This window comes from Ursus arctos, unplaced genomic scaffold, assembly GCF_023065955.2.
Source record: "Ursus arctos isolate Adak ecotype North America unplaced genomic scaffold, UrsArc2.0 scaffold_16, whole genome shotgun sequence".
In the NCBI taxonomy this organism is placed as follows: domain Eukaryota; kingdom Metazoa; phylum Chordata; class Mammalia; order Carnivora; family Ursidae; genus Ursus; species Ursus arctos.
The window spans coordinates 8,161,937-8,186,449 of NW_026622830.1; the positions used below are offsets into that span (position 1 = coordinate 8,161,937).

Below are 24,513 nucleotides of genomic sequence, written 5' to 3' on the forward strand. Positions count from 1 at the left end.
TCCTAGAGGACCCACGGAGGGTGGGTGACCAGCCAGCCGCAACGTGAGTACAAGATAAGTATGTTACATCTATAGCTGAGTGTGTAAGGAAGCTGAGAGCCCTGCGAAGTCATGCTTTCTATCCAAATCGGAAATCATTTCCAATGTGCAAAGGAGGCAACACATTCTTGAAAACATGAACAACAAAAGAGCTCTGTCCTATCCTCTCTTCGTCATGTCACCTCCCTGTAACAGCCAATGTGCTGAAAATGTTGTCACAGAAAGGGAGAGATGGGGCCATCCACAGCTTCTTTTCCTTTTAACCCTTCCTTATTCATCAACAGACTGAAGGTGGAGAGTGTTGGTCGAATGTGCGAGTATCCGGAAGTGAACATCCCTGAATATGTTCGCGTGGCATTTACTTTGAGTAAGAATGAAATACATATGTTCGTACAAGCTACGAAATACAAGTTGTGTGACCCCCGAGATTCTGCCTGTGAACCCATAGCATTTAAAACCCGCATTGCACCATATATGGATGAATGGTAAAATTCACATGAATAATTTAACATTTTAGTTTTCCCTTACTTAGAACAACTTTGAATAGCAAATGAAATACCTAAGAAGTCAAGAGAAAGAGAGAGACTAGGGAAAAAAGGAAAATGCTTTATATATATATATTAAAGATTTTATTTATATATCTGAGAGCACAAGCAGGGGGAGCTGCAGGCAGAGGGAGAAGCAGACTCCCCGAGGAGCCGGGATTCCGATGCGGGACTCGATCCCAGGACCCTGAGATCATGACTGGAGCCGAAGGCAGATGTTTCACCGACTGCGCCACCCAGGGGCCCCGGAAAATGCTTTACATTTTAGCACCTCGAACAGTACTTCCCCCCACTCTTAGAACAAGGGACTCCGTGTTTTCCTCTTGTACTGGCTCTGGTTTTTCACAGAGCCAGCCCAGCCTCCACTGCTGCTAAGTTAACATTGATGAGAGGCCACAATATGCCAGACACGCAGCTAAGTGTCCCACCTGGATGATGGTCCTTAATGGCCTGGGTTGCTCATACCCCCAAAGAGTAAAATGCCACCCACATGGGAGATATTGTCACAGCTACTAAGAATGAGCCAGTCCAAACAGGAAGCACTTATCAAGCACCTGCTCTGAGGCAGGAAGGAGGCCATCTTGTTTGGCAGAGTGCCAGGAGTCGGGGGTACAAAGATAAGCACAAAATAACCCAAAGGTGCTCACAGCCGGGGTAGGTGGGCAACAGAGACAGGGGAGCAGAGTGGCTGTCCACCATCACACAGCCTGTCAGTCAGAGTCGCGATCTGAACCCAGGCCTGGAGCCCAAGCCCTTGGGCCTCCGGGCCAGACGGCCTCTGTGCTTATGTTGGCACAAGTGTGTGTGCGTGGCAGATGCTTAATAATCGGGTATTACATTCCGGATTTAAAGATATAGCACGGAGCTAGAATTGAGTTTATTGCCTTCATTGTGGGGGGTCCGATTGTGAATTCACTATCTGTTTAAATAGGATGTTTGTCCCTGAAATGTTGCTTCTGAAAGGGGCTTTCTCTGTCTCTCCCTGTTTCTCTCTCTTAGCAGCCTTGGCTTTGTTTCATGAAGAGGACCACACTCTGTAATTCTATGTTTATTTGTAGGACTCTGTGTTCAATTCCAGTGAGCCCAGAGGGGGTGGGGACAGGACCTCTGTTCCTCCCCATTCTAAGCCCAGGGCTATATATGGCCTGATGCTCAGCAAGGATTCATGATGGGCACTTGGGCGAGCACCGTCATGAATAAAGCCACAATAATTAGTAGTTCGCATTTCTCCTGCATGTTTTCTCAGGAACACTGAACAGTATTTGCCATGTTTCTCTTTTTGCATTGGCTGTTAGGAAGCTCAAAGCCACATCTGTGAAGCCATCACAACAAGCCTGTAAATCCACATGCATATTTATTTCTGATCCTGGATCCATTGATGCACCCCCTCTTATTTTTCTATCTTCTTTTGCTATTTTTAATTGATGCTCCCATCTTGTTATACATATGTCCTTGTAAGACACTTTATTTATTTATTTTAAGATTTTTTAAATTTATTTGACAGAGAGAGAGTACAAGCATGGGGAACAACAAGCAGGGGGAGAGGGAGAAGCAGGCTCTGCTGACCAAGGAGCCTGATGTGGGGCTCGATCCCAGGACCCTGGGGTGATAACCTGAGCCAAAGTCAGTCGCTTAACAGACTGAGCCACCAGGTGCCCCTGTGAGACACTTTAATAAATATCCCTGCTGAAATTAAGTAAATTCAGCAGGCTGTCTTGAATTTCTAGCCTGCAGAGAAGAAGAATGCTCTTTCCAATGCCATCTCCGTCTTCAGAGCAATAAACCACCCTTCAATTACTGCTTTCCGGTGTCCAGAGCCCTTTGGGAGCGATGTTTCTGTGGCTGGGGGTGGTGCGGTGGGTGAAATGCTAGTTCCTTCCAATTAGGTGGCTCGGCGGTGGTGGAGGTGGTGTTCTAGAATAAATGGAGGTGAAAGGCAGACGGAACTGCAAAACCTTACAGAACGTGTTTTCCCTGCTCTGCCTATGGTCCCTGGTTACTGGGGAAGGGAATCAGCGACCCAGGTCAACCTGAGCAGATGCAGTGGGTGAGGGGCCCGGCCAGGATGCTTGGAGTGCCAGGGAGGCATTAGTGCGAGAGAAATCAGGTGCTCGGCGTTGATTGGAGAGGTGAGAACAGCCCCCGCATCCAGGAAGAGAACCTGCTTCCACAGGACGATCATTGGAGAGGAGGGCCCCACCCAGACTCATGTTTGCCCTGCTCTGTGTATTCAGCCCGCGGCTCCGGACGAGGAAGCAAAGGGCAGGGAGCCGGGCTCAGTTGACTGCCTAGCACGGGGCAGCACCAGCTGGAGACAAGGCACCCTGAGCAGGAGCAGCTCCAGGCGACTGCAGGGGACCGAAGACACTCCCCGCAGGGGCTCAACAGGTAACGGAGTCCAGATGAGGCTTGTTGATTGCGGCGGGCAGTGAAACATGGAAGCTGGGCATCAGAGGATTGAGTTCCACCCCAGCTCTGCCGCTAATTCACTGTGTGGCCTTGGGTGTGTGTGAGCCTCAGTTTCACCGTCTGTGAAATGGATCCAAAGATAGCTTTACCTAAATGGGTTATAGAAGGATTACGTGACCATGCAGGCCGTGTCAGGTACGAAGCCACAGAAATGGCTCCAATTTGCTTGGAACCATTGAGAGCCGCTTCAAGCCTAAGACTTGGGAATAAAAATCAGCAAATGGAGGGGTATGCTATGTGATTTGGGGACCACTGTCAGGACAAGCGTCCCCCAAAGTGAAGCTGACTTTGAGTCTGTGCCAAGGGGCATGGTCTAAGGCAGTGGACAAGAGGGAGAAGGACTCCTTGTGGGAATCTGGCTCTTTACATTGTCTTATTTAACATTCAGAGCCATCCTTCGAGGTAGGTGCTGGATTCCAATCCCAGCTGTGGGACTCCAGAAGTTGGCATTGCCCTCTGAAACTCCTTCCAGCCTTGGAGCGCCAAGGTGCTTAGAGGGTGGCTGCCCCGGGGCGGGTTGCGTCACCTCCCTGGGCTTCATTTCCTCTTCTGTAAAAGGAGCACAATGGTAGCGTTGAGAGCCAAGCAAACTCTGTGAGGGCTGAGACTAACGCATAGGGACCCCTGTGCACTTACTCAGTGCTAGCTCTTATTTCTATTGTCATCATCATCATCTCTGTTTGACAATTCGGGAAATGGGGCAGGGACAGTGGGGGAACTCCTTCCAGATCTCACAGAGGGGAGCTGAGATCTAATCCAATCGGTATTTGAGTGAAATAAGCAAGACAGACAGGTGTGCAGAATTTAAGAGACACCAAGAAACTCAGTCATCAAGATAAATTATATATATATATATATATATATTTTTTTTTTTTTTTTTTTTAAAGAGAGAGAGTGGGAAGGGTGGGTAGGCGCAGGAGAGAGAGAGAGAGCAAATCTTTAACAGGCTGCCCACCCACTGTGGAGCCCAATGCAGGGCTCGATCTCACAACCCCGAGATCATGACCTGAACCGAAATCAAGAGTTGAACTCTTAACCGAATGAGCCACCCAGGTGCCACAAGATAAATCACATTTTAAAGCAATATTTAAAAATGTAAAATTAATGCCAAAACATCCACAATGAACAAAATAACAGGTTAAGTAAAGATAGGATCAGTAACAGCATCATTGTGTTTTTTTTAAACTGTTGTGTTAAAATATATTCTTCGTCTCGATGGCTTGAGTTTTCTGGCGCCCCCTTTAAATTTTGCACGGCGGGGGGGGGGGGCGAGTGCCTGATTCACCCACGGTCTGTGGCCGCCTGCTGGGACCCCACGGGCTTCAGGCCCAGGGTGTATATGTCCTGCTTTGCCCCCAAATAAGCCAAGAGAGGGGCGTGCTGAAGTCATTTTCTATTTAAGGGGGAGTGAGGGAAACAGCCCGGGTCCCAAGTGATGGAGGATTCTCCCCAAGGTTTCTGAACCCCAGGAACGGTTGGTTGTCATTTTAACCAAGAAGGCACGGGCTTCCGGAGAGCAAGCGGCCCGTCAGGACCCAGGCTGGCTGGTTTCCCACGGTAGCAGACGCTCTCACGGAGGGACTGAGGGACGGAGCAGGCCCGGGGGCGGGGCGGGGGGGAGGGCATCACGTCTCCGCTCCACGCGGGCTCATCTGTCCTGCTGGAGTGACGCATTTGCTGATTGTCGCGCTGTGGGCAGCTCCTCTCACCGCTGCCCAGCACCGGGAATAGTGAAGGATGTGACAGCCTGAGTCAGCGGAGCCGGGTTCGACCCCAGCACTGCCTCTTCAGAGCTTTCTGATCTGGGGGGGACGGGAGTTACTCTTCTTTATGCATTTAATCACCAACGTCCGTTAACGAGAGCAGGACGAGCACGGCACCTGTCTTCATGGAGTTTGCGTTCTAGAGGTGAGGGGACTGCGTCACTGAGCCTCAGTTTCTTCATCTGTGTAGTGGGGGACTCATGGGGTGCTGTAAGGAAAAACAGAGACAATGCAAGTAAAGTTCCTGGCCCCAGGGCCAGGCCTAGGGTGAAGCAAGCAAGGCACCGAGGGCAAAATCCAGGGGTGGGGGAGGGGACGCTCATTCCCAAGTGCAGATTCTGCCCCCGCCCAAACGTGAGAGGAATGCCTCCTGCATTCTGCACCTGGGGGCCTCTCCCGGCCCTGCCTGGCTCAGAGGAAGCCTTCAGATAATGCTACCTGCTAGACTATTAGCGGAAAGATGCTTGGCACAACACTGAGTAAGTAGTAAGCCCTAAGCCCTCTAGGCACACAACCATTTATACACACATAACTGAGTGTTCCCACCGCAAGACACCAACTACTGAGCGTTCCTGAAACTCTGGGTGCGATTTGATAAAGGTACCTCTTTCCCTGGGCCCATACGGTCCATTCTAGGACACAGGGCTTGGGGAGCACGGTGAAGGATGGATTTCAGTCCTCACATGCCCCCTTGTGCAGGAGGCAGCCTGTCCCACCGTACAGGGAGGCCCTCAGAGTGTCCACCGCTCCCAGCACTGCGCTGGGGAATGCAGGGAAACGCCGGGTCATGGGACCAGGCAGAGCAGGTCCGGTCTCTTTACTCATTTTGATCTTGACTTTGGAGTTGGGGGGCAGAGAGCTTGCTCTGCCGGGTGTGCCAGATGGCTATGTTGGCATGGCCCTCAACTGGGTGGTGAGGAGAACCTGCAGTTTGCCTGCATTCCATGGCATTGATCAAAGGTGTTTCTGCTTACTTGGTGACTAATACTGTCACCATCGCACCATTCGGGAACCTCCCCCTTTCCATTTGACCGTCATTCAGCTCCTGGCTGACAAGGCAGCTTCAAAAATGCTTTCTCCAGGGCAGCTTGTCCTGCATTCGGGGTTGAATCCATTCCCTGGAGGAGGGCTTGTTGTTAACCTCTAACTACAAGGTGCCAACATGAACACCAATCACTGGTGTAAAAGAGGAGGCAGGAGTTCAAGGACAACTTCCAGGGTGGCTGATTCACCCGTGGAGCAGACCACAGAGCTAATGGGATGATAGCATTCATAAGAGAAATAAATCGTATTAGCAACGACTACCGTTTTCTCACCTGAGTATGGACAAGCCCTTGCGCTAAATCTTTGCGCAAAGATCGTTGATGACCCTTCAGTTGTGCATTCCTCGTCAAGTGTGCACTGACTTTAGATCAGACCACATTCCTTGACTGGTTATGATTTTAATTTCTTAGTGCACACACAGATATGCCATATTTTATGTTCTATGATATATCACATTACATAGAAATACTTAATAAAATAAAGGCATAACTAAAATACCCAGAAGAGTGGCCCTGGCTGTCACAGAGATCACCTGGAGATCCTGAAAATGTAGTGGTGCTCTGGGCCCCACCCTGGAAAATCTGAGGGATCCGGTCCAGCTGGGGCCTGGGCATGGGGATTTAAATCCACCCCCACCCCCGTTTCTCCTGCACCCACTGATTGTGGCCTCAAGGACACAGCTGGAGGTAGAGAAGTAAAAGGACTTCCTATCCGAACGACCCCTTGCAAAGACTGACCCCATGTTCTCAAAGTGCTAAGGCCTCAAACATGAGTCCAATTTCAAAAACAAAACGCCCCACCATATGGCGTGGCTGGTGTTTAATGTCAGAATAGGTCATTAAAAACAAAACAACGAACACCATTGGTTCATGAAAGAAAGGGCATCACCTTCAAATTTGTTTTTCTGTTTTTGTTTTCAAAATAAAAGCAGGCTCTTTCAAATGAATACGGCTTTCTTGATGAAAAACTCCTGATCTGATTAATTTTTCTCATTTGTTGGACACTGGAGAAAACCCCATCATGGACAGGAATTATTGTCTGAACCATCTTGAGCCTCAGTTTTGCCATCTGTTAACTGGGAATAAAAGAGGCCTTGCCTCCTAGAGTCCTCGAGCTGGGTTATAGGGAGATCAGCTCATCCTACATCGCCCCGGGGACTTTCCTAGTTTTAGCATGAAAGTCCTGCCGCCCCAAACACCTTCTCTCCCAGGACAGCCCAGACTGACACTCACTGTCATGGGATTCTTCGTATGGGCCTGAATATGAGACTCCCCTGTGCATTTACTAAAAATACAGATCCGGGGCTCCAACCTGACTTTTTGGTGAGAGAATGTTGGAAATCAGAGGTGGTGCAGGATTCCTCAGCTGATTCTCACTATCAGGGAGCTTTGGGGGAAACTGCCTGCAAATCTGCATGAGAATAATGATAACCATAATCATGGCTACTACGGGCATGGCGACCACCGTATGCCAGGCTCTCTTCCCTGCACCTTGCATATAGTAACTCATTTAATTCTTGCAACCACAGCTTAAGGTGGGTGCTATTGTCATCCCCGTTTTTAAAATTTTTTTAAAAGATTTTATTTATTTATTTATTTGAGAGAGAGAGAACACAAGGGGGGCAGAGAGGGAGAAGCAGACTCCTCCCCAACACTAAGCAGGGAGCCTGATGCAACGTGGGGCTCATTCCAGGACCCTGGGATCATGACCTGAGCCGAAGGCAGACGCTTGACTGACTGAGCCACCCAGTCACCCCTGTTATCCCCATTTTACAGAAGAGGAAACTGAGGCCCATCAAAGCTTGGTAACTTGTCCAGGATCTCTCACATCCTTATCCTACGTGCTACGTGGCTCTCTACCTAGAATGTTCAGCACTGGGCTGACACATGGCCCGCTCTCCCTACACTTCAGATGTGATTATCATGATTGTTTTATTAGCTGTACTATCTTTAGGGCAGGGGAGGACTTGCCATGCTCGTGGCAACTTTCAACAGAAGGTGTAATTGCTAAATGTGAAACTGTTCCCTTTGACCTCCCCCAAACACTCTGACCTCGCCCTGGAGGCTGACTGTTCATTTCTGCTGATACTGACAACGGCCAATAGGTGGCAGGAACCTTTTGTTTTTGTCCCATGTAAATCCTGCTCTTTACCAAATCTAAGGAAGAGCAGGAACAATGTCACAGCACCTGTGTTATAACTGCTGGTGGGAAGCCATATTATTGGAATCCAGGTTGTCCCTGCAAAAGACAGGCGAATGCAGCGTCCTTCTTTCCGTCCACTTGGCCCTCAATTTGCCAAGAGGCTACTTCCAATGCGCAATTATCAGGAAACCAGAGCCCCAGCTCCATGGGATGAAAAGTTCTCCTGCCTGCTCACATCACACTGCTTGCAGCCCAAAGATTCTTCATGACCTCAAACATTTTTTGAAAGTAGCCCCCTAAATTGGACTGAATCCGAACTACATAAGAACAGCTTGAAAAGTTTGCAAACCCATTGGCGACTCATTTTTAATTTTGTAAAAAGCTGGACTCAGGTAGTGACGTCATCTTCTGCATGCCTATCCTTGTGTGTGGCGTTGGTCAAGGCATTGCGCCTACTAACCTCAGTTTCCTTGTCTGTAAAATTGGAATAACGATACCACTGCATTGCTGATTTGCTGCAAGGAGTCAAAGAGTTTACTCTAAGTAAAGCCCTTTGAATAGTTTCTCAACATGTGGTAATCACTCACCAAATTGTTGTTGTTGTTACTATTTTATCCTCACTGTGGTTGTTAGAGCTGTCATCATTATTTTTATACACAGTGGGTTCAAATCCTGGTCAGTCTAACTACCGCCAACACTTGGTCTCTCAGCTCCCTCAATCCCCTTATTTGCAAACTCGGTATATTAACACTCAGGGTGATCTCCAGCAGCAGTTGATGAACATTCTGGAAAAGGCCAGATAGTAAATATCTTAGGCTTTTTAGACCATCTAGTCTCTGTTTCAACTCTGCAACTCTGCCTTTGTAGTGTGAAAACAGCCCCATGTTGACAAAACATGAATGAATGCGCGTGGCTGTCTCCCCGTGTAATTTTACTTATCGATACCAAAATTTGGAGTGCATATCATCCTCATGTGTCACAATCTACGATTCTTCTTCTGATTTTTTCCCAACCATTTATAAATGTAAAGCCCGTTCTTAGCGCACTGGCCACACTGAAATAGGCAGCGGGCAGATTTGTCCCACAGCTGTTGCTTGCCCACCCAGTCTTGAGGATTCAGTATTACATTCATGATGCCGCGTTTATAGATGGAAGTGATGGTCTGTTGTAAGTACGCATGTCGTGGATTTTATAAATAGGAAGTCTTGCAAAATAACTAGTGTCCTGTATGTGTTCGCAAGTGCTCAGCTTTATTACCTGGTATGATTAGAAAACATATAAAATCCCCGGATCCTGTTATCTATCAAATTCCCCCAAGAGAGCAGGTGGTGCGATCTATGACCCTTTTTTGGCCTCTGAAATCTCTGATGACTCAGCGTGTCTATTACCAGGGCATGAAACCTCATACCATGGGTCAGAGGCCCGTGGGAATCCTTGGAGATGCATGGGCTGCTTTCTACCAAAAATCAAACTTCCTGACTTGTATTCTGAAAGCTACCAGAGTTGATGAGCCCGCGGTTCCCCAAACATACATTATTTGTGTGTGTGAAAAAGAAACTTTTAGGTCTCAAGGCTGCCGGTCTCTGGAAGTTCTGAAAGAGCCTTACTTCTGAGACCAGGCATCCTCTGGGTCAAAGCCTCCCTCTGCATTTCCTGGATGTCTCTCCTGGGTGAGTTTTGGGGTCCTAATGCCCTCCTTTTGAAGGGGAGGTAGTAATATGCAGAACATTCCAGTGGTTAGGAGCGCAGGCAGCCTGTTTGAATCTTGCCTCTGCCATCATTACCTGGGTGACCTTTGGAAAGTAATTCAGCCTCAGCGTCCTCATATCTAGAACGGGATGATGACAACATCTGTTTCACAGGGGTGCCGCAGGGTTCGATAAACCGACACAGGGAGTGTGCTTGGGAAACAGCGCAGGCAAGTGCTAAATAATTGTTAACTTTTAGCATTATTATTAAAGCAAGGCTCTCTAGAGGCTTAGTAATGATGTGGGCACACGCCTAGCTCAGAGCCTGCCGGGGGAGGGGGAGTTATCAATGATTATTCCCTCCGTCCCACCAATAACGAATAATTGGCACCTGGTAAATGCAAACACCTTGGTGAGAACAGAAGATACAATGGCAGGTAAAGACAGTCCCTGGCCTCATGATGCTTACAGTGTATTGGGGAAGGCACACAGAAGCTAAGTTCTGTTTTTTTTTTTTTAAAGATTTTATTTATTTATTCGACAGAGATAGAGACAGCCAGCGAGAGAGGGAACACAGCAGGGGGAGTGGGAGAGGAAGAAGCAGGCTCATAGCAGAGGAGCCTGATGTGGGGCTCGATCCCATAACTCCGGGATCACGCCCTGAGCCGAAGGCAGATGCTTAACCGCTGTGCCACCCAGGCGCCCTGAAGCTAAGTTCTGTTTTGCCCTCCCGGTCTGGATCCATTGTTACTTCCTTCCAGAACCACCCTATCTGACACTGCTGCCTCTTGCCCCCCTCGCCTGGCTCCTGTTATATTACCAATTTACTTTTGTTCATTGGGTTAAACCCTAGGTGTTTGGGTTTAACAAGCACTTAGATATCCCTTATACCGAGCCCCACGTTGTTCTTACCACGTAACAAGCATTAATCATTGAGTCCTCGTAGCAGGCCTGTGAGGTACAGAGAGCGTAATTAACTCACACAAGGACACACAGCAAAGAGAAGCAGAGAGAAAGTTCAAGGCCAGGTGGTCTTGCTTGGGCTCTGTGCTCTTAACCACTGTACCATGCTGTCTTGAACTATCAGAAATGGCCTGGCTGACGGACTTACTGTCTTGTTTATTATCTACCCACCAGACTTTAGCTCTGTGAGAACGCACAGCCACAACCCTCGTGCCTCGAACAGCGTAAGGTACAGACTTGGTACTCAGTATGTATTTGTTGAATCAGTGAATGAATAAAAACACAGCCAAATAAATATATAATTACAAGTAGCACTAAGTGCTATGAAAAACAAAAACAACCAAAAAAGAAAAAGAAAAAAGCCAGTGCTATGAGGGTTTTTAACAAGGGATCTCTAATTTTGACAATCAAAGAATACTTAAAATTATAAGTACTATTTTAATTATCCTCATTCTAAAATCTCCTTGATACCATAGCTGTGTTTGGCTAAAAGGGAAGAAAATGTTATCTATACTGAATATGCTTTTCACGATGATAACTATTTCCTCCCAGGAGTTGAAAATTGGGATTGCATTTGACTCAAATTCTGCTGAATATGAGTCCCGAACCTTTTCTCATCCTCCAAAATAAATATTAGCAATTGACCTAACTTGGGCTCATGGTAATACACCCACAGTAAGTTAGTTCCCTGCCCTTCACTTCATAGGTGGGAATAAGACTTTTGTTTGTCTTGGGTTTTAATTTCTCTTTCTCTTTTTTTCTCCATTGCAGGAACGATGGGTAACGAAATGAGTGTCCCAGAAAGAGTTGAAGACCAAGAGAATGAATCGGAGACAGACGCTAAGAAGGTAGTGGAGTTAGGGTCACTGGGTCATTAATGACTAGTAGCTAGATTTGGGGGTGACAGCAGAGGCCTCTTCGGTGCCCATCACGCAGACAGTATTGATGATGTGCTGCTGTTCCCGTGGGTTCTTCAGTTGTAGTCAAACTTCCAGAACCCATCCAGGAGTTTGTTAAAGATGCAGGCTCTAAGGCCCCACGGAAGACTTACTGAATCCAAAATTATAAGGCTGGGAGTCTGTGCAACCTGTGTCTTTAAGGACCTCCAAGGTGCATGTTAGGGGGCCAGTTTGGTACCTATCACCAGGTGGTTCTCAGCTGGGTGATTTTGCCTGCCCCCCATTAGGGGACAGGTGGCAGTGTTTGGAGACATTTTTGACTGTCACAGCTCAGGGCTACTGCTCTAGTGGGTAGACCAGAGATGCTGCTAAGCAGTGCATAGGACAGCCCCCACAACAGAGAACGACCTGGCCCCAAACGTCAGTGGCGCTGAGGATGGGAAACCCAGAATCAGGTCAGTCACTCACAGCCTCGGCTACACATTGGGATCACCTGGCCGGAGTCGCACCCTAGACCAAATAAATCAGAACCCTTGTGTCGGAGTGAGGGCAGGCATCCGCATTTTCAGTGCAGCCAAGGTGGGGAAGTTACTAGTATAGGGACGCTTCCTCTAGGAGACTGAGGCCAGGGGCACCCCACCACTGCTCCTTAGATCTTTCACGACCAAGTGGCAGAAAGCCTACATGGCTACCTTCCAGGGCTTCTGAAATCGAGTCCATTTAAGACTTGGAGCCCAGTGGACATGAAAAGCCCTGTAGGAGGTTTACAACCCCCTATGAACTAATATTGGTCATATCATTAGAGAAGTCCTGCTCAGGATAGAAGGCTGGATTAGAAGAAATGGGCAGAAAAACTCCAGGGCCTGCAGAGTGGGTATCAAGCCTGACTGTTGAGTACACCTTCTGGGAAGCTTTGCAGACAGACTCCCGCTGCCTGGCCCCACCTGACAGCAACCGAAACACAACATCTGGGTGGGGGTTCAGGCATCAGGGGTCCCTCAAGCCCCTAAGTGACTCCTAGGCTGGGAGCCTCTGGCTCCCAGGGGCTCGGCAGTGACAAAAGGGAGGGAAGAAGGTGGGCGGGGACCCTCGTGGGACAGGAGACCAAAGATCCATTTGCAGATGGCGGGCTCTGGCCGACAGGAACCATCCAGATGTTCCCAGTCTGGTTTGTCATTAGGAGTTGGAAAACACTGTTAATGTTATCTCCTGCTTTTTAAATATTGGCAACTGAATCCCAAAGACTTGAAAACAAAAACTCTGTGAGCCAAAGATATCAAATTGGCATACCAGGATGGCCCCAAGGGATGCCGGTCGTGAGCTCAGGGCCAAATGGTCACACAGGTTAGATGTTTCCTTGTTGTGATTTCTTGGGAGGGTTAATGATAGATTCAAGAACACAGGCTTATTTTAAACACTTTAGACATTATAAAAACCTAAAGAAAGGAAAAGCTTTCTGTGTTTCCCCAGAACGTTCCCATCTTTAGGAACTGCCATTCAGACTGGAGTTTTCTCTCTGGGCCCTTCCTTATTCACACATATTACGCTACCGATGGTATTTGCAAAATATAATACCATGTGCAGAGTACTTAGCACATAATCAATACCCAATTAGTGTCAACTATTGGTGGCATAACTTAGACGGTCTCATTACTAACAATAGCATTATGTAACATACATTCTCTCTTGGAACATTTTTCCTGCTGTGTGAGAAACAAGTTTTTTAAATTTCTGCAGCAAATGACAAGAATAAAAACAATCAGGGCAGTGGCCTAAAATTGGAAAAAAGGTTCCAACAGTGAGGATGGAGGGAGAGGGTGTGGAGCAGAAGGAGAGCAACAGCGAACTTCCTGTGTTTGACAAGTGTGTTGACGAAGGGCTGGGCTGGGGACGTTGCTGTGTGTGCAGGACGGTGGCATGCGGTGAACCTCACAGGGTTCAGGGATCAGCGTGTCAGAGCCTCGTTTCCCACTGATGAGACGAGTGGCCCTGTTGGTTCGGTGTCTCCTCTGTACGATGGGGTCCATCCCGCCTGTGTTTGTGGGGCTCACTGAGATGAAGGGGTTACTTGGTTTCCTGAGGCGCAATGGGAAGCTGGGTAGTTTCCAGAAACACAGACTTTAAGTTTAATTTGGTGATGCACCTTGTGGCCCTGAGGTTCTTCCTTGAGTTCTGATTTTCCCCAAGCACCTGACTACCAATGCCCCGTGTTCTGTTGCAGGTGGCATCTGAGAGTGAGTGTGGTCAAAACGGGATGCCGGTGATCATATCGACCCGTGACATCACATACTATGATGAAGGTCAGTGTCACACCGAGGAGGTGGGCTGCTCCTCGGTGGGGGTGGGGAAGGTCCGCGAATCTTGCATCTTGCTTATGGTGAAAAGAAAATGCAAGGCTTGAAGCCACAGGCTCGCTTTGAAAACGTTAGTGTTAGTGTCCTGGGGCGACCTGGACAGTGTCACAAACAGGGTGGCTTACACAACAGAAACGTGTTGTCTCACAGTGCCTGAGGCCACAAGTCTTTTCTTTTGATTGTGTTTGGTTGTATTAAAAAGTAAAACCACAGACACAAAAATGAAGGTACAGATCATGAGGCATTGCGGAAGTGGGTAGGTAGGAGAGAAGAGGAACCCAGTGATGGCGACGGGTAGTCCCTGCTAGGGGACGGTCCTCATCACCACGGATAATCCTCCGTACTACGGCATGACCACATTAGCAGCATTGGCGCCTTCTGGGCACCGCGAGGGGAGTCTGTTCTCTGCCTCTGTCCACGCTCCTAGGAGCCTCCGGCGTTCCGTGGCTTCCAGATGCTGTCCTCTCTACGCATGTCTGTCTGTGTGCCCACATGTCCCCTTTTATAAGGACACAGTCACATTGGATTGGTGTCCACCCTAATTGACCTCATCTTAACGTGGTCACTTGCAAAGACCCTGTTTCCAAATGAAGTCACAGGCACCGGGGAATACAGTTCAGCTCCGAGCAGCACCCATTCCTTCCGAGCACGTGTCACCGCTGGAAGAGGCCAAGGACCTCCAGCAGATGAGACAAAAGCAAAGGGTGAGAACACTGAGAGGTTGGCATTTGGAGTCGGACAGACTGAGGCTAAGTCCCAGCTCTGCGGGGCGCCTGCATGGCTCAGTCGGTTCAGCTCAGTCTGCTTCAGCTTCGGTCATGATCCCAGGGTCCTAGGATCGAGCCCCGCATGGGGCTCCCTGCTCAGAGGGAGCCTGCTTCTCCCTCTCCTTCTGCCTGCCACTCCCCCTGCTTGTGCTCGCTCTCTGTCAAATAAATAAATAAATAGAATCTTAAAAAAAAGAAAAAGGAAAAAAGTCCGTGTTCTGCAACGGACCAGCTGTGTGATCTGGACAAGGCATTTCACTTTCTAAACGTCAGCTTTCTCATCTGTCCTGTGAGGGTAAGACACCTCCATCACACAATTCCCGAGAGGAGGAAAGGAGCCTGTCCATGAAGCATTTACATATTACCCAGCACTTAGGAACGCCACAGAAACTGGTACAGTAGACAAGGCAACAGAATATTCCCTACACATAGGCCAGTTTTAAAATGGGACGATATACTTATCTATTTTATTTTGTCCTGCAGTAGAAGACTATAAATTAAGTGCATAAAAGTGGCTGGGTCGTACTTTGCAGAGAATATGTATCAACTTAAGAAGACAAAGTGCTTAAGGGTAAGAACTCTGGAATCAAACTGCTGGCTTGGCCACGCATCAGCTGTGTGACCTTAAGCAAGTTACTTATGCTCTCTGAACCTCAGTCTCATTGTCTGTAAAGTGGAATAACAGTAGTACCTACAACATAAGCGTCGGATTTCATAAAGCACCTATTCCAGTGCCTGCCACACAGCAAGTGCTCTATGTATTAGCTGTCGTTATTATTTTATGGTCATGGTTGCTGTAAGTTTCTGGGCTTCCATTCCTTCTTCTGAGCAATGAGGAAATAAGTCCTATTATTGGTTCCAGAGGTTTTAGAATGTCCTCGTGTTAGGGGAAAACTCCTCTCTTTATAGTCGAGTACTCACACCACGTCTGACACCAAATGTGTGGGGTTTCCATACCAAACAATTCTGTGATGTTTCTGGGTGTCTTCCATCTCAATGCAGTTCCTACTCTGTCGACCTAAAGTTCACATCAGCCCTTGCAGGCTGAAGCCTCAGTCCCTCAAGACTGCCTCTCACTTTCAGTTTCAGGGTGCTCAGATTACCCGCACAAATCAGAGATTCCCATGAGCCCCTGCTCAGGTTCAGCCCTTTGCTAGAATGGCTCCCAGACCTCAGGAGAACCCTTGACTTACTAGATGGCCAGTTTATTATAAAAGGATACAACTGGGCAACAGCTGGTTGGAAGGGAGGCATCGGGCAAGGTAGGAGGGCTCCTGGGGGTGATGGAGCTTCGGTGCCCTGGCTGGGCACACCACCCTCCCCGCACCCCCATGTCCTCACAGTCCAGCTCTCTGAACCCTGGACTTCGGGGATTTTTGTGCGTGCCCTATTACACAGGCACGATTGATGAAGTCATTGGCCGTTGGTGATGGAACTCAATATCCAGCCACGTTCCCTTCCCCAGAGGTGGGGGATGGGGCTGAAAGTTCCAACCCTCTAATCACAAGGCTGGTTCCCCTGGCAACCAGGGCCCCCATCCTTAGGGGCTTTCCAAAGTCACCTCATTAACATAAACTCAGAGGTAGTTAAAAGGGGCTGGCTTGTTATGAATAACAAAAGACGTCTTCATGCCTCTTATCATTTATATGATAAGTTTTAGGCAGTCTGTGCCAGGAATGGGGATGAAGACCAAATAGGTATTTCTTATTCTATACCGCAATATCAGTCCTGAGGAGTTCATTAAAAGCTTAGATGGCAGACCCCCTCCTATGGCCTCTATCTACAACGAGCTAAGGTTGGGAGTTTTCTAGAGGATTCTGACGCACAGTCAGGATTGGCAATCACTGGAGGAGAAAAGGCCCCAAGTTTCTTCCTCCCTTTAAACCCTGTTCGTCAAACTTATACTTCGATGTACACAAAATGGATTGTATTTACAGCAGCAGACTTTGATGAGAATGGGGGGAAAGCTGGCCATTGAGATGCACAGGCTTTGAAATGAGAATCATACCATTTATGTAATTTATAAACTGTAGATGTTTGTTCTCAAGAAATTGAGAGGCATTGAGAATATAATAAGAAATCACTTTGTCTATCATAATTACATGATCCTTCCCCTATTTGTAGGGCAAGGAGTATGTAGGAAGAACAGAAGAACATAGTATTGGGAATTGAGAAAGACCCCCCCATTCTCCCTCCCACGGTCCTTTCTCCCTCCCTTTCTACTTCTTTCCCTCCTTTCCTCCCCAACATTTATTTTATATATATATATATATATATATATATATATATATATATATATATATATGGCATTCCTAAAAAGAGGAAAACAGGTTACAGAAACACAGAACGACAATCTGGAATAGCGTGTTGCTGTGTGAATACCTACACATGACAAGGGAAACAGAATCGCATTTTGGTGAGTCATGGGTTGGTTGCATTTATCTCTCGTTCCCCGCAGCCTTGCTTTCAACTTACCCGGCACCCGCTGGAGAATCTGTAAAGAGTTTAGATTAATCCTCTGAGGTCAGAATTCTGCCCGTCATTCATTGACAACTTGAGCCCCGTGCAACTCGCTTTGGAGTGATTATCCCATTTAATGAGGAAGGCAGCCTATTATCACCCTCTTGCTGTTTTCCCCAGGTTATTAACGAAGTTATAATTTTCAATGCAGTTTTTAAGGGGGTATGAAAGTAGGATTCTGGGGGCCTTGTTTGATCCTTTTGATAGAATTCTCTGACCATATCTTTTGAGGCACATCTGTATGCATCTCTGCTGGGGGGTATACATACACATATGCACATAGGGAAAAGTCACCCGAGAAATAGATAAATGGGATTCTGGGTGACTGTGTTCCTTCTTTTTATCTATATTTTCCCCACTACGATCCAACAGTTCATCACCCTGCAGGAACATTTCATTTCCTGGGAGGGCTTATTAAAAAGCAGGGGTGGCAGGGACTGGTCAGACAGGGTAGGAAGCCAGGATGCTGGATTTGAACCGTGGCTTTGCGGTGTGAGCTTGGACAAGTTTCTGGACCTCTGTCCTTTCATTTGTGAAATGGGAACGATATTCCTGGTAGAACCAAGCTTCTAAGATCACCGTGAGGCTGAAAGGCGTTGATACATGTGAAGTACTTAGAAGAGTGCCTGGCAGGTGGTAAGCACATGGGGAAAGTAACTTGTGCTGGGTTGGATTTAATTTGACGCTCGTAAAGGCTGTCGTTGTAGTTTGACATTCACTGGATTATCTCTAGCATCACTTTTATATCTGGCTGGGCCCAATGTACTCTCAAGGGTCCTTCTAAGGGGGAAGCAGGGGGAGATGAGAGGGATAGAAGCCGATGTCACAGAGAGAGAGAGATTAGAAGATTCTGCAGTGTTGGCCCTGACAGGAAGGAGGGACCATGAGCCAAGGAATGTGGGGGCCTTTCGAAGCTCTAAAGATCAAGGGAGCAGATGTTCCCCTAGGGCTTCCAGAAGCTGACCGTTTTTGACTTCTGACCTTCAGAACTGTAAGATAATATGTCTGTGTTATTGGAAGGCACCAAAATTGGAGCGGTTTGTTACAGCAACAATAGAACACTAATGGGAGCTCACTCACACTTTGGATTGGCACACGCACGAGCCCTGGGCTTAGGTCCCGGCTCTGCCACCCCCTAGCTGTGGAACCGTGGCAAGGAATTTGTATTCTCAGAGAGTCATCTGTAAAATGGGAACAATAATAGTAATATTAACTTTGTAGGGAGGTATAAGAATAGTGGCTGGCACAGGGTAAGTGGGTTGAAACACAGGAGACAAGAAAAACTAGAAGCAGAGTCCATCGTCATGCGTGTCCTTTAGTCCTGGCTTTCCCTGTCATGTCATCTGACGATCTGAGATTTTCCCACCTGTGTATGTATGCCTAGAACCTCACTGATCTTTGGAGAAATAAAAATGCCTCATTTTTCTCCTTCTTCGACTCCTTCCTATTACATTTATTACATTAGTTCCCGCTCTAAAAACAAAAACCTGTTCAGTCCTCAGTGCTACTGGATAGCAGAGACTAATGCACGATTTATCTGGCAGAACACATCATTTTTCAGAAACAGGAGACTGTCTCTGTTTTACCTGGATATGAAGTTTCTAAAATATTACACCTTCCCTTTCTATTCCTGGTCAATTGTCCCCAAAAAGAAGAATTGCCTCACTTTGCTTAAAAAAATAAATAAGTGAAATCATTTTATGGGACTGGAAAGTCATACTTCAGCCGAGTGTCGCTGCCCATGGGATAACATAGTGAGACTAGAAGCATTTGCCAATAGTGATGCTTGGACTAAGTGTAACGGGAGCCCTAAGGCCAAAAATCAGAGCTACCCGAGATGTGAAACCGTGGGACCAACATCACCACGTGCTCACGTGATGGTCCTCTTGGCGATCCACGAGCAGGAAGAAAAGGCCAAGATCGCGCACCATTCCCCAGCCCCCTTCTATTAGGACAGAAAGGGAGCTCTTTCCCAGAAGACCCTGCGTGCAAGTAGGCATCCTCTTAATCTCATTGGCCAGAACTAGGTCACGTGGCCACGCCAGTGCCTGCTAGGATGTCAACCACCTCCGGGCAGCAAGTGGAGAACACGAGGCTGGCGTGGATGGGCTGCTGGATGGGCCATCAGCGGTGCCTGCCAGCGTTGATCTCGCAGAATTACAGCTTGGCAACCAGAAGTAGCACACAGGCCTTTACTCAGGCCTTTCAAAAGACGTTAAGGGCATCGAGCTCATTTCCCAAACATTCCTTTCCTCTCTCCTCCCGTAACCTTGCTGTGTATCATCTCCCTCAATAAGCTCTTTATCCTCAGCTCTGCCCGTGAAACCCTGCCCTGCACCCCATCCCTTCCTCCTTCCCCTGCGCTGCAAGGCCTCGCCTCTCAGTATACAGCAGCGACTTCGGAAAACTGGTTCTCCCAGGTGGCCGAGCGCCCCTTGCCCTTCTGCCCCCTTGGAAGTATGCCTTGAGAAGTCTAAGCCTTAGTGCTTTTTCTCACCGAAAACTCTAGGGGGGGATTTCTGTTGGGTAAAATTATCCTATTACACTATTATGGTAGACAGTCTCCAGATACGCACACCCCTCCTTCCTCTCCCCAAACCCTCCAAAATAATCCACGTTTCCCTCTTGCGGTCTTCTCCCGTTGAATCTGGGCTGGCCCGCATAACCAATAATCCAGAGTGGAAGGGATGACACAGGAGTTCCAAGGCTAAGCTTTAAGAAGCTCTGTAGCCTCTGCCTTTGTCTCTTGCAGGACCAGCTTTGGGGTAAACTAGCCACCCGGTCAGTCCAAGTGCCCTCTGGGACTGCGCTGCTGGGAGGGAGCCCACGCTGGTCCCACCAAGAGCCCAGGTGGCAAGAAAGAGAGAAATGCCCAGCTAGTCCCCACATGTGCAGCCAGCCCAGCCCAGGACAAATCCCTGGACTACACACACATTCAGCGGGTACAGGCTTTAATTCATTGTTTTTCGACAGCTACAATATATTTTAAGGTGTAGATATGCTATTCATTCAGCCATTACCCCAATGGTGGGCATTCATTTTTTTGTTTTTCTCTCTCTCCACTCCAAACAATGTTGCAGTGACTACCCTTGCACAAATTTTTGATCCTTTGCGTTTTAGATCGTTTCTTCCAGAGGGAGGCTGTACAAAGTATGGCCGCAGGGAGTGCTTTTGGACAAACCCCTTGAATCTGCGGCCTCGCTTCACCTGTTTGCAGCTGTGTGAGCTTAAACAAGAGACTTCACTTCTCCACCTCATGGTGTTAGGAACAGAAAATAAGATAATGCTTGCATATCCCTTCACTTGGTGCCTGAGACAGTGGAGGATGGCCATTACAACGATCTCGATTCCGGAAAATAGTGGTGCCTGATTTTTAATCCACATTAAAATCACTGGGAGGATTTTTTTTAAATCCCATTACCAGGCCCCACCGAGAATCAGTAAATCAGAAGTTCTGGAGGATAGGGCCCAGGTGTCAATCTTTTTTCAAGTTTCCCTGGGCATTAGTATTTTGAAAGCTGCTCATATTCAGCCATGGTTGGAAACCATTTGGAATGCACTCGCAGAGAAAATTCCTTATTCCCATTTTTTTTCAAAAATAAAACATTGGCATTTCTGTTTTAAATTTGTCCAAGACTTTTTTGTCCCTACCGTGGCTGACACCCTGGACACAGCATTCTGTTCCAGGGTTATTACAGTCGGATTTCATTAACTTCCACGCGGCTGCGGCCGAGTCACACGCAACGTGTTCTTTGCCTCTCTGGACCAACAGGAAGCCCGGATGGCATATTCTGCTGTGAACATGGAGACCTCGACAGGGTTTCAGTAGCATGAGCAACATTAACCTGTCCCTCTCTTGAAGGGTAGGCCAAGAGAGCCAGAAAGGGACCGAAAGGAAGCATGACAAACAGCAAAAAGAGAAGCAGGATCGTCATGGGGCAGCTGCACGTTATTTCATTTCTCTCCCCTCGGGTGCCTTTTAACCAGATTGTGAAACGCCATCAATGCTTCCACCACAGTTCTAATCCTAGAGTGGACTTTTCTAAATACCTTCTCTTCATATCCTTCTGCCACACTGGGTAGAATTTGTCAACACTTGTCACTGAACAAAAATTAAAAAATATAATAAATCAGTGATACCAAGGACATGGTAAGCTGCCCTAAACATTTCTGGAAGTTTAACAATTAAAGCAGCAGATTAGTGGGTAAGATCTGCTACGTGCAGAGCAGACCTCAAAGACCACATGTTTCTAAGCACAAGAGATGGGAGATACAAGCAGAGTCTGGCTCCAGCTGTAGGAACAAAAGCTGTGATGGAGAGTTGATTCTCAGAGGGCTGCCCAGACCAGCAGCAGCCATCACCTCGAACTGGTCAGACCAGCAGATTTCAGGGCACTAGTCCCTGTCTCCTGAGTCAGAAATGCTGGCGGCGGGGTCCCGCCACCCACTCCCACTGCTTTCCAGCAGGCTGTGACATTCCCTCAGGCAGGAGGCCCTCTGCATCTGGGACCTGGCGTGGGGCTCTGGGACATATGGAGCGGACAGGGGCCTGGAAGCACCCCCTCGCCTAGAGAGCTCGACTCAGCCCCAGGCGTGGCTGCTCTGCAGAAATCCCCCAGCAGATAATAAGATATTACAGTGAAAACCCCACTTGAGGATTTTCAGATGACATTTCCCAATTCAAAAACAAATCTAAACATTGTGCTGGATGAACCCCATGCTGGCCATATCAGCAGCTCTCATAGTTGGCAACTTCTGATAACACAAAATTGTTCTCCCTACTTTTCATCTCTCAACAAAAGTACCTTCAAAAAAAAAAAAATCATCATCATTACCATTAGGTGATCCCGGCTTGAAGCGACTAGACATTGAAATCCTACAGCTAATTAATTCTTGACTTGTGGACCCACCAGGCCTCCTGCCCTTGATAACGTGCTCCTGTGTATGTTGTCACCAGGGAGGGGCCGCGTGGGCAGGAGGTCCCTAGCGGCTGTGTCCCCTCCATTCATGAGTCCTTTTTAAAATGACCTCTGAGGGGTACATCAACTCCAGGTGACTTAAAAAGTGGGAGTTTCTGAGTTTCCTGAGCAGAGGGTCAGACTCTGGAATATGAAGATCCCCCCCGAGGTCATGCCACTCACTCTAGGATGCAAGGCCCGCTTGGCCTGGTGAAGCCTCCATCAGAGCCGTGGGCTCATTAGTCACAGAGGCCACTGTCGCTGCTGGGCCAGCCCCAGGCTAAGCGGAAATAGGCCACATGTTCCTCCGGTCAGCCTTAAATTCCATTCTAGACCTCTCCTTTCCCCCTCTTTTTTCTCTTCATTATTTCTACATGTTTAAGTGACATGGGCTGGCGTGGGCCTCAGCATCCATGTAAACATTTCCAACAGTGTGCATAATAAGGTAAGACAGGAAGAACATCCCCAACCCTGAGTCCATCCGCTTCCCATTTTTCCTCTTAGAGGCAAGTATTCTTTACGTTTCTTAGGGCCAGAGGTGTTCCAGCTGAGCATATTTTAAAATCTGCTACTCTGCCTCTCAACACCACTTTTTAAAAACAACAGAGAACGTTCGATACATACAGTTGGACATGGCTTTTTTCACTTACTAGGCGTCTTGGTGAATGTTAATGTGTGTGGAGGATTTCACTGTATGAGCACGTGATCATTTATTTCACCAGGCCCCTATTGATGAGCGGTTAGGTTGTTTCTCGTCTTTTGTCATGAGGACAGGGGCTAGTGTGCGTCTGTTCTGTGTCTTTGTGCCTCAGTGCAATTACCTTTATAGGGTAATATTGTACGAGTAGAAATTAGAGTTCACAGTGTTTGTGAATTTTTGACTTTTGGTATATATTACTAAATTACCCTCCAAAGAGATTGACAAAATACACCGCCACCAATGATACACAGGGCCGTTCTTTCTCTTATTCTCTCCCCGTTAGGTTACTAAATATCTCCTTTTTCACCAGTCTGATAGGTAGAAAGCTAAGTCTCCTAATTTTGCTCGTATTTAACTGTTCATGAAGGTAAGCATCCTTTCATATGCTTAAAAGCCAGCTGTGCGTCTTTCCTCTCAACTGTGGGCTCACATTTGGTGTTTCTTTCCCCACCCCACTCCCTACTGTTTGATGTTTGTTTATACCACGTCTTCCTTTTCCAAAGTGGGATGGAATTCAAATACCACACCCTTCATCCTTTTTACAGTATGCAGCTCAGTGCTTTTGAGTGTATTTGTAAGGTAGCCCAAACCATCCCCACTATCTAATTCCAGAACGTTTTCATCACCCCAACCAAAGACTCCGAACCCAGGAGTAGGCTTTCCCCGTAGCCCCTCCCCCCAGCCCTCTGGCAACCACTAATCTGCTATCTGTCTCTGTGGATGTGCCTCTTCTGGACGTTTCGTGTACTTAGAATCATGCGATATGTGGAATTTGATACCTGGATTCTCTCACTTTGCGTCATGTTTTCAGGTTCACCCGTGTCGTAGTGTGTCCCGATGCTTCACTCGTTTCCATGACTGGATACTATTCCACCGTCTGGAGAGGCCACGTCTTGTGTGTCCATTCATCAGTTGGCTGATTGACGTTTGGACTGCTTCCACTTCTTCTTCAGCTACTGTGAATAGGGCTGCTGTGAACACGTGTATCCACGTTCTCACGTGGACATACGTTTTCATTCTCTTGGCTGTGTACCTAGGAGTGGAATTACTGGGTCATACCGTAACTCTATGTTTGACTTCCAGAAGAGCTACTAAACTGCTTTCCAGGGCAACTGCACCATTTTACCTTCCCGCCGGCCACATACGAGGGTTCTGATAGCACCACATCCTTGTCAACATGGGTGATGATCTGTCTTTCTGATCATGGCCATCCTAGTGGGTGTGAAGTGGTACCGTGTTGTGGTTTTGGTTGCCTTTTCCTAATGACCAAGGATGTCGAGCATCTTTTCATGTGCTCGCTGATCATTCATATATCGACTCTGGAGGATATAATGTCTTCTTGATTTGGTTGCTTCTCCCCGTCCTTCTCCCCTGAGCCTCTTGTCTCATCATGCTTTCTGACTGGCTACTCCTGGTCCCCAGAGTCCCAAGCTAATAATTGTCACCCTTTAGCAGTGTTCTGTGGAGCATGAGTTCCACCTACCCCACCCTCCATGTCCAAGGCTAATCCTTGGTGTTCTAATTCTTGGAGGGCACTGAGAGAAAAAGATGTGACCTTCCCTGGTATGTTTTTACCATTTAAGATGTCCTTTATGTTGTATATCTGGTCAATGTTCTTGCTGCTTCCCATCCCTGCCACCCTTGGGAGTGGGAGGAAGACAC

The 24,513-nt window shown here is 47.7% G+C and overlaps 1 protein-coding gene across 2 annotated transcripts in view; it reads left to right on the top strand.

Annotated features, from left to right (window-relative positions):
• The first annotated feature begins 2,762 nt into the window (after positions 1–2,762).
• The window catches only part of BCAS1 (brain enriched myelin associated protein 1), a 91,575-nt gene continuing 69,824 nt past the window's right edge, over positions 2,763–24,513 (top strand). For both annotated transcript variants that reach the window (XM_057312461.1, XM_057312462.1), the window contains exons 1-3: positions 2,763–2,972; positions 11,425–11,501; positions 13,774–13,852. In XM_057312461.1, coding sequence (XP_057168444.1) covers positions 11,430–11,501; positions 13,774–13,852 — 151 coding nt within the window. In that variant the 5' untranslated portion in view covers positions 2,763–2,972; positions 11,425–11,429. The remainder of the gene's footprint in view (positions 2,973–11,424; positions 11,502–13,773; positions 13,853–24,513) is intronic.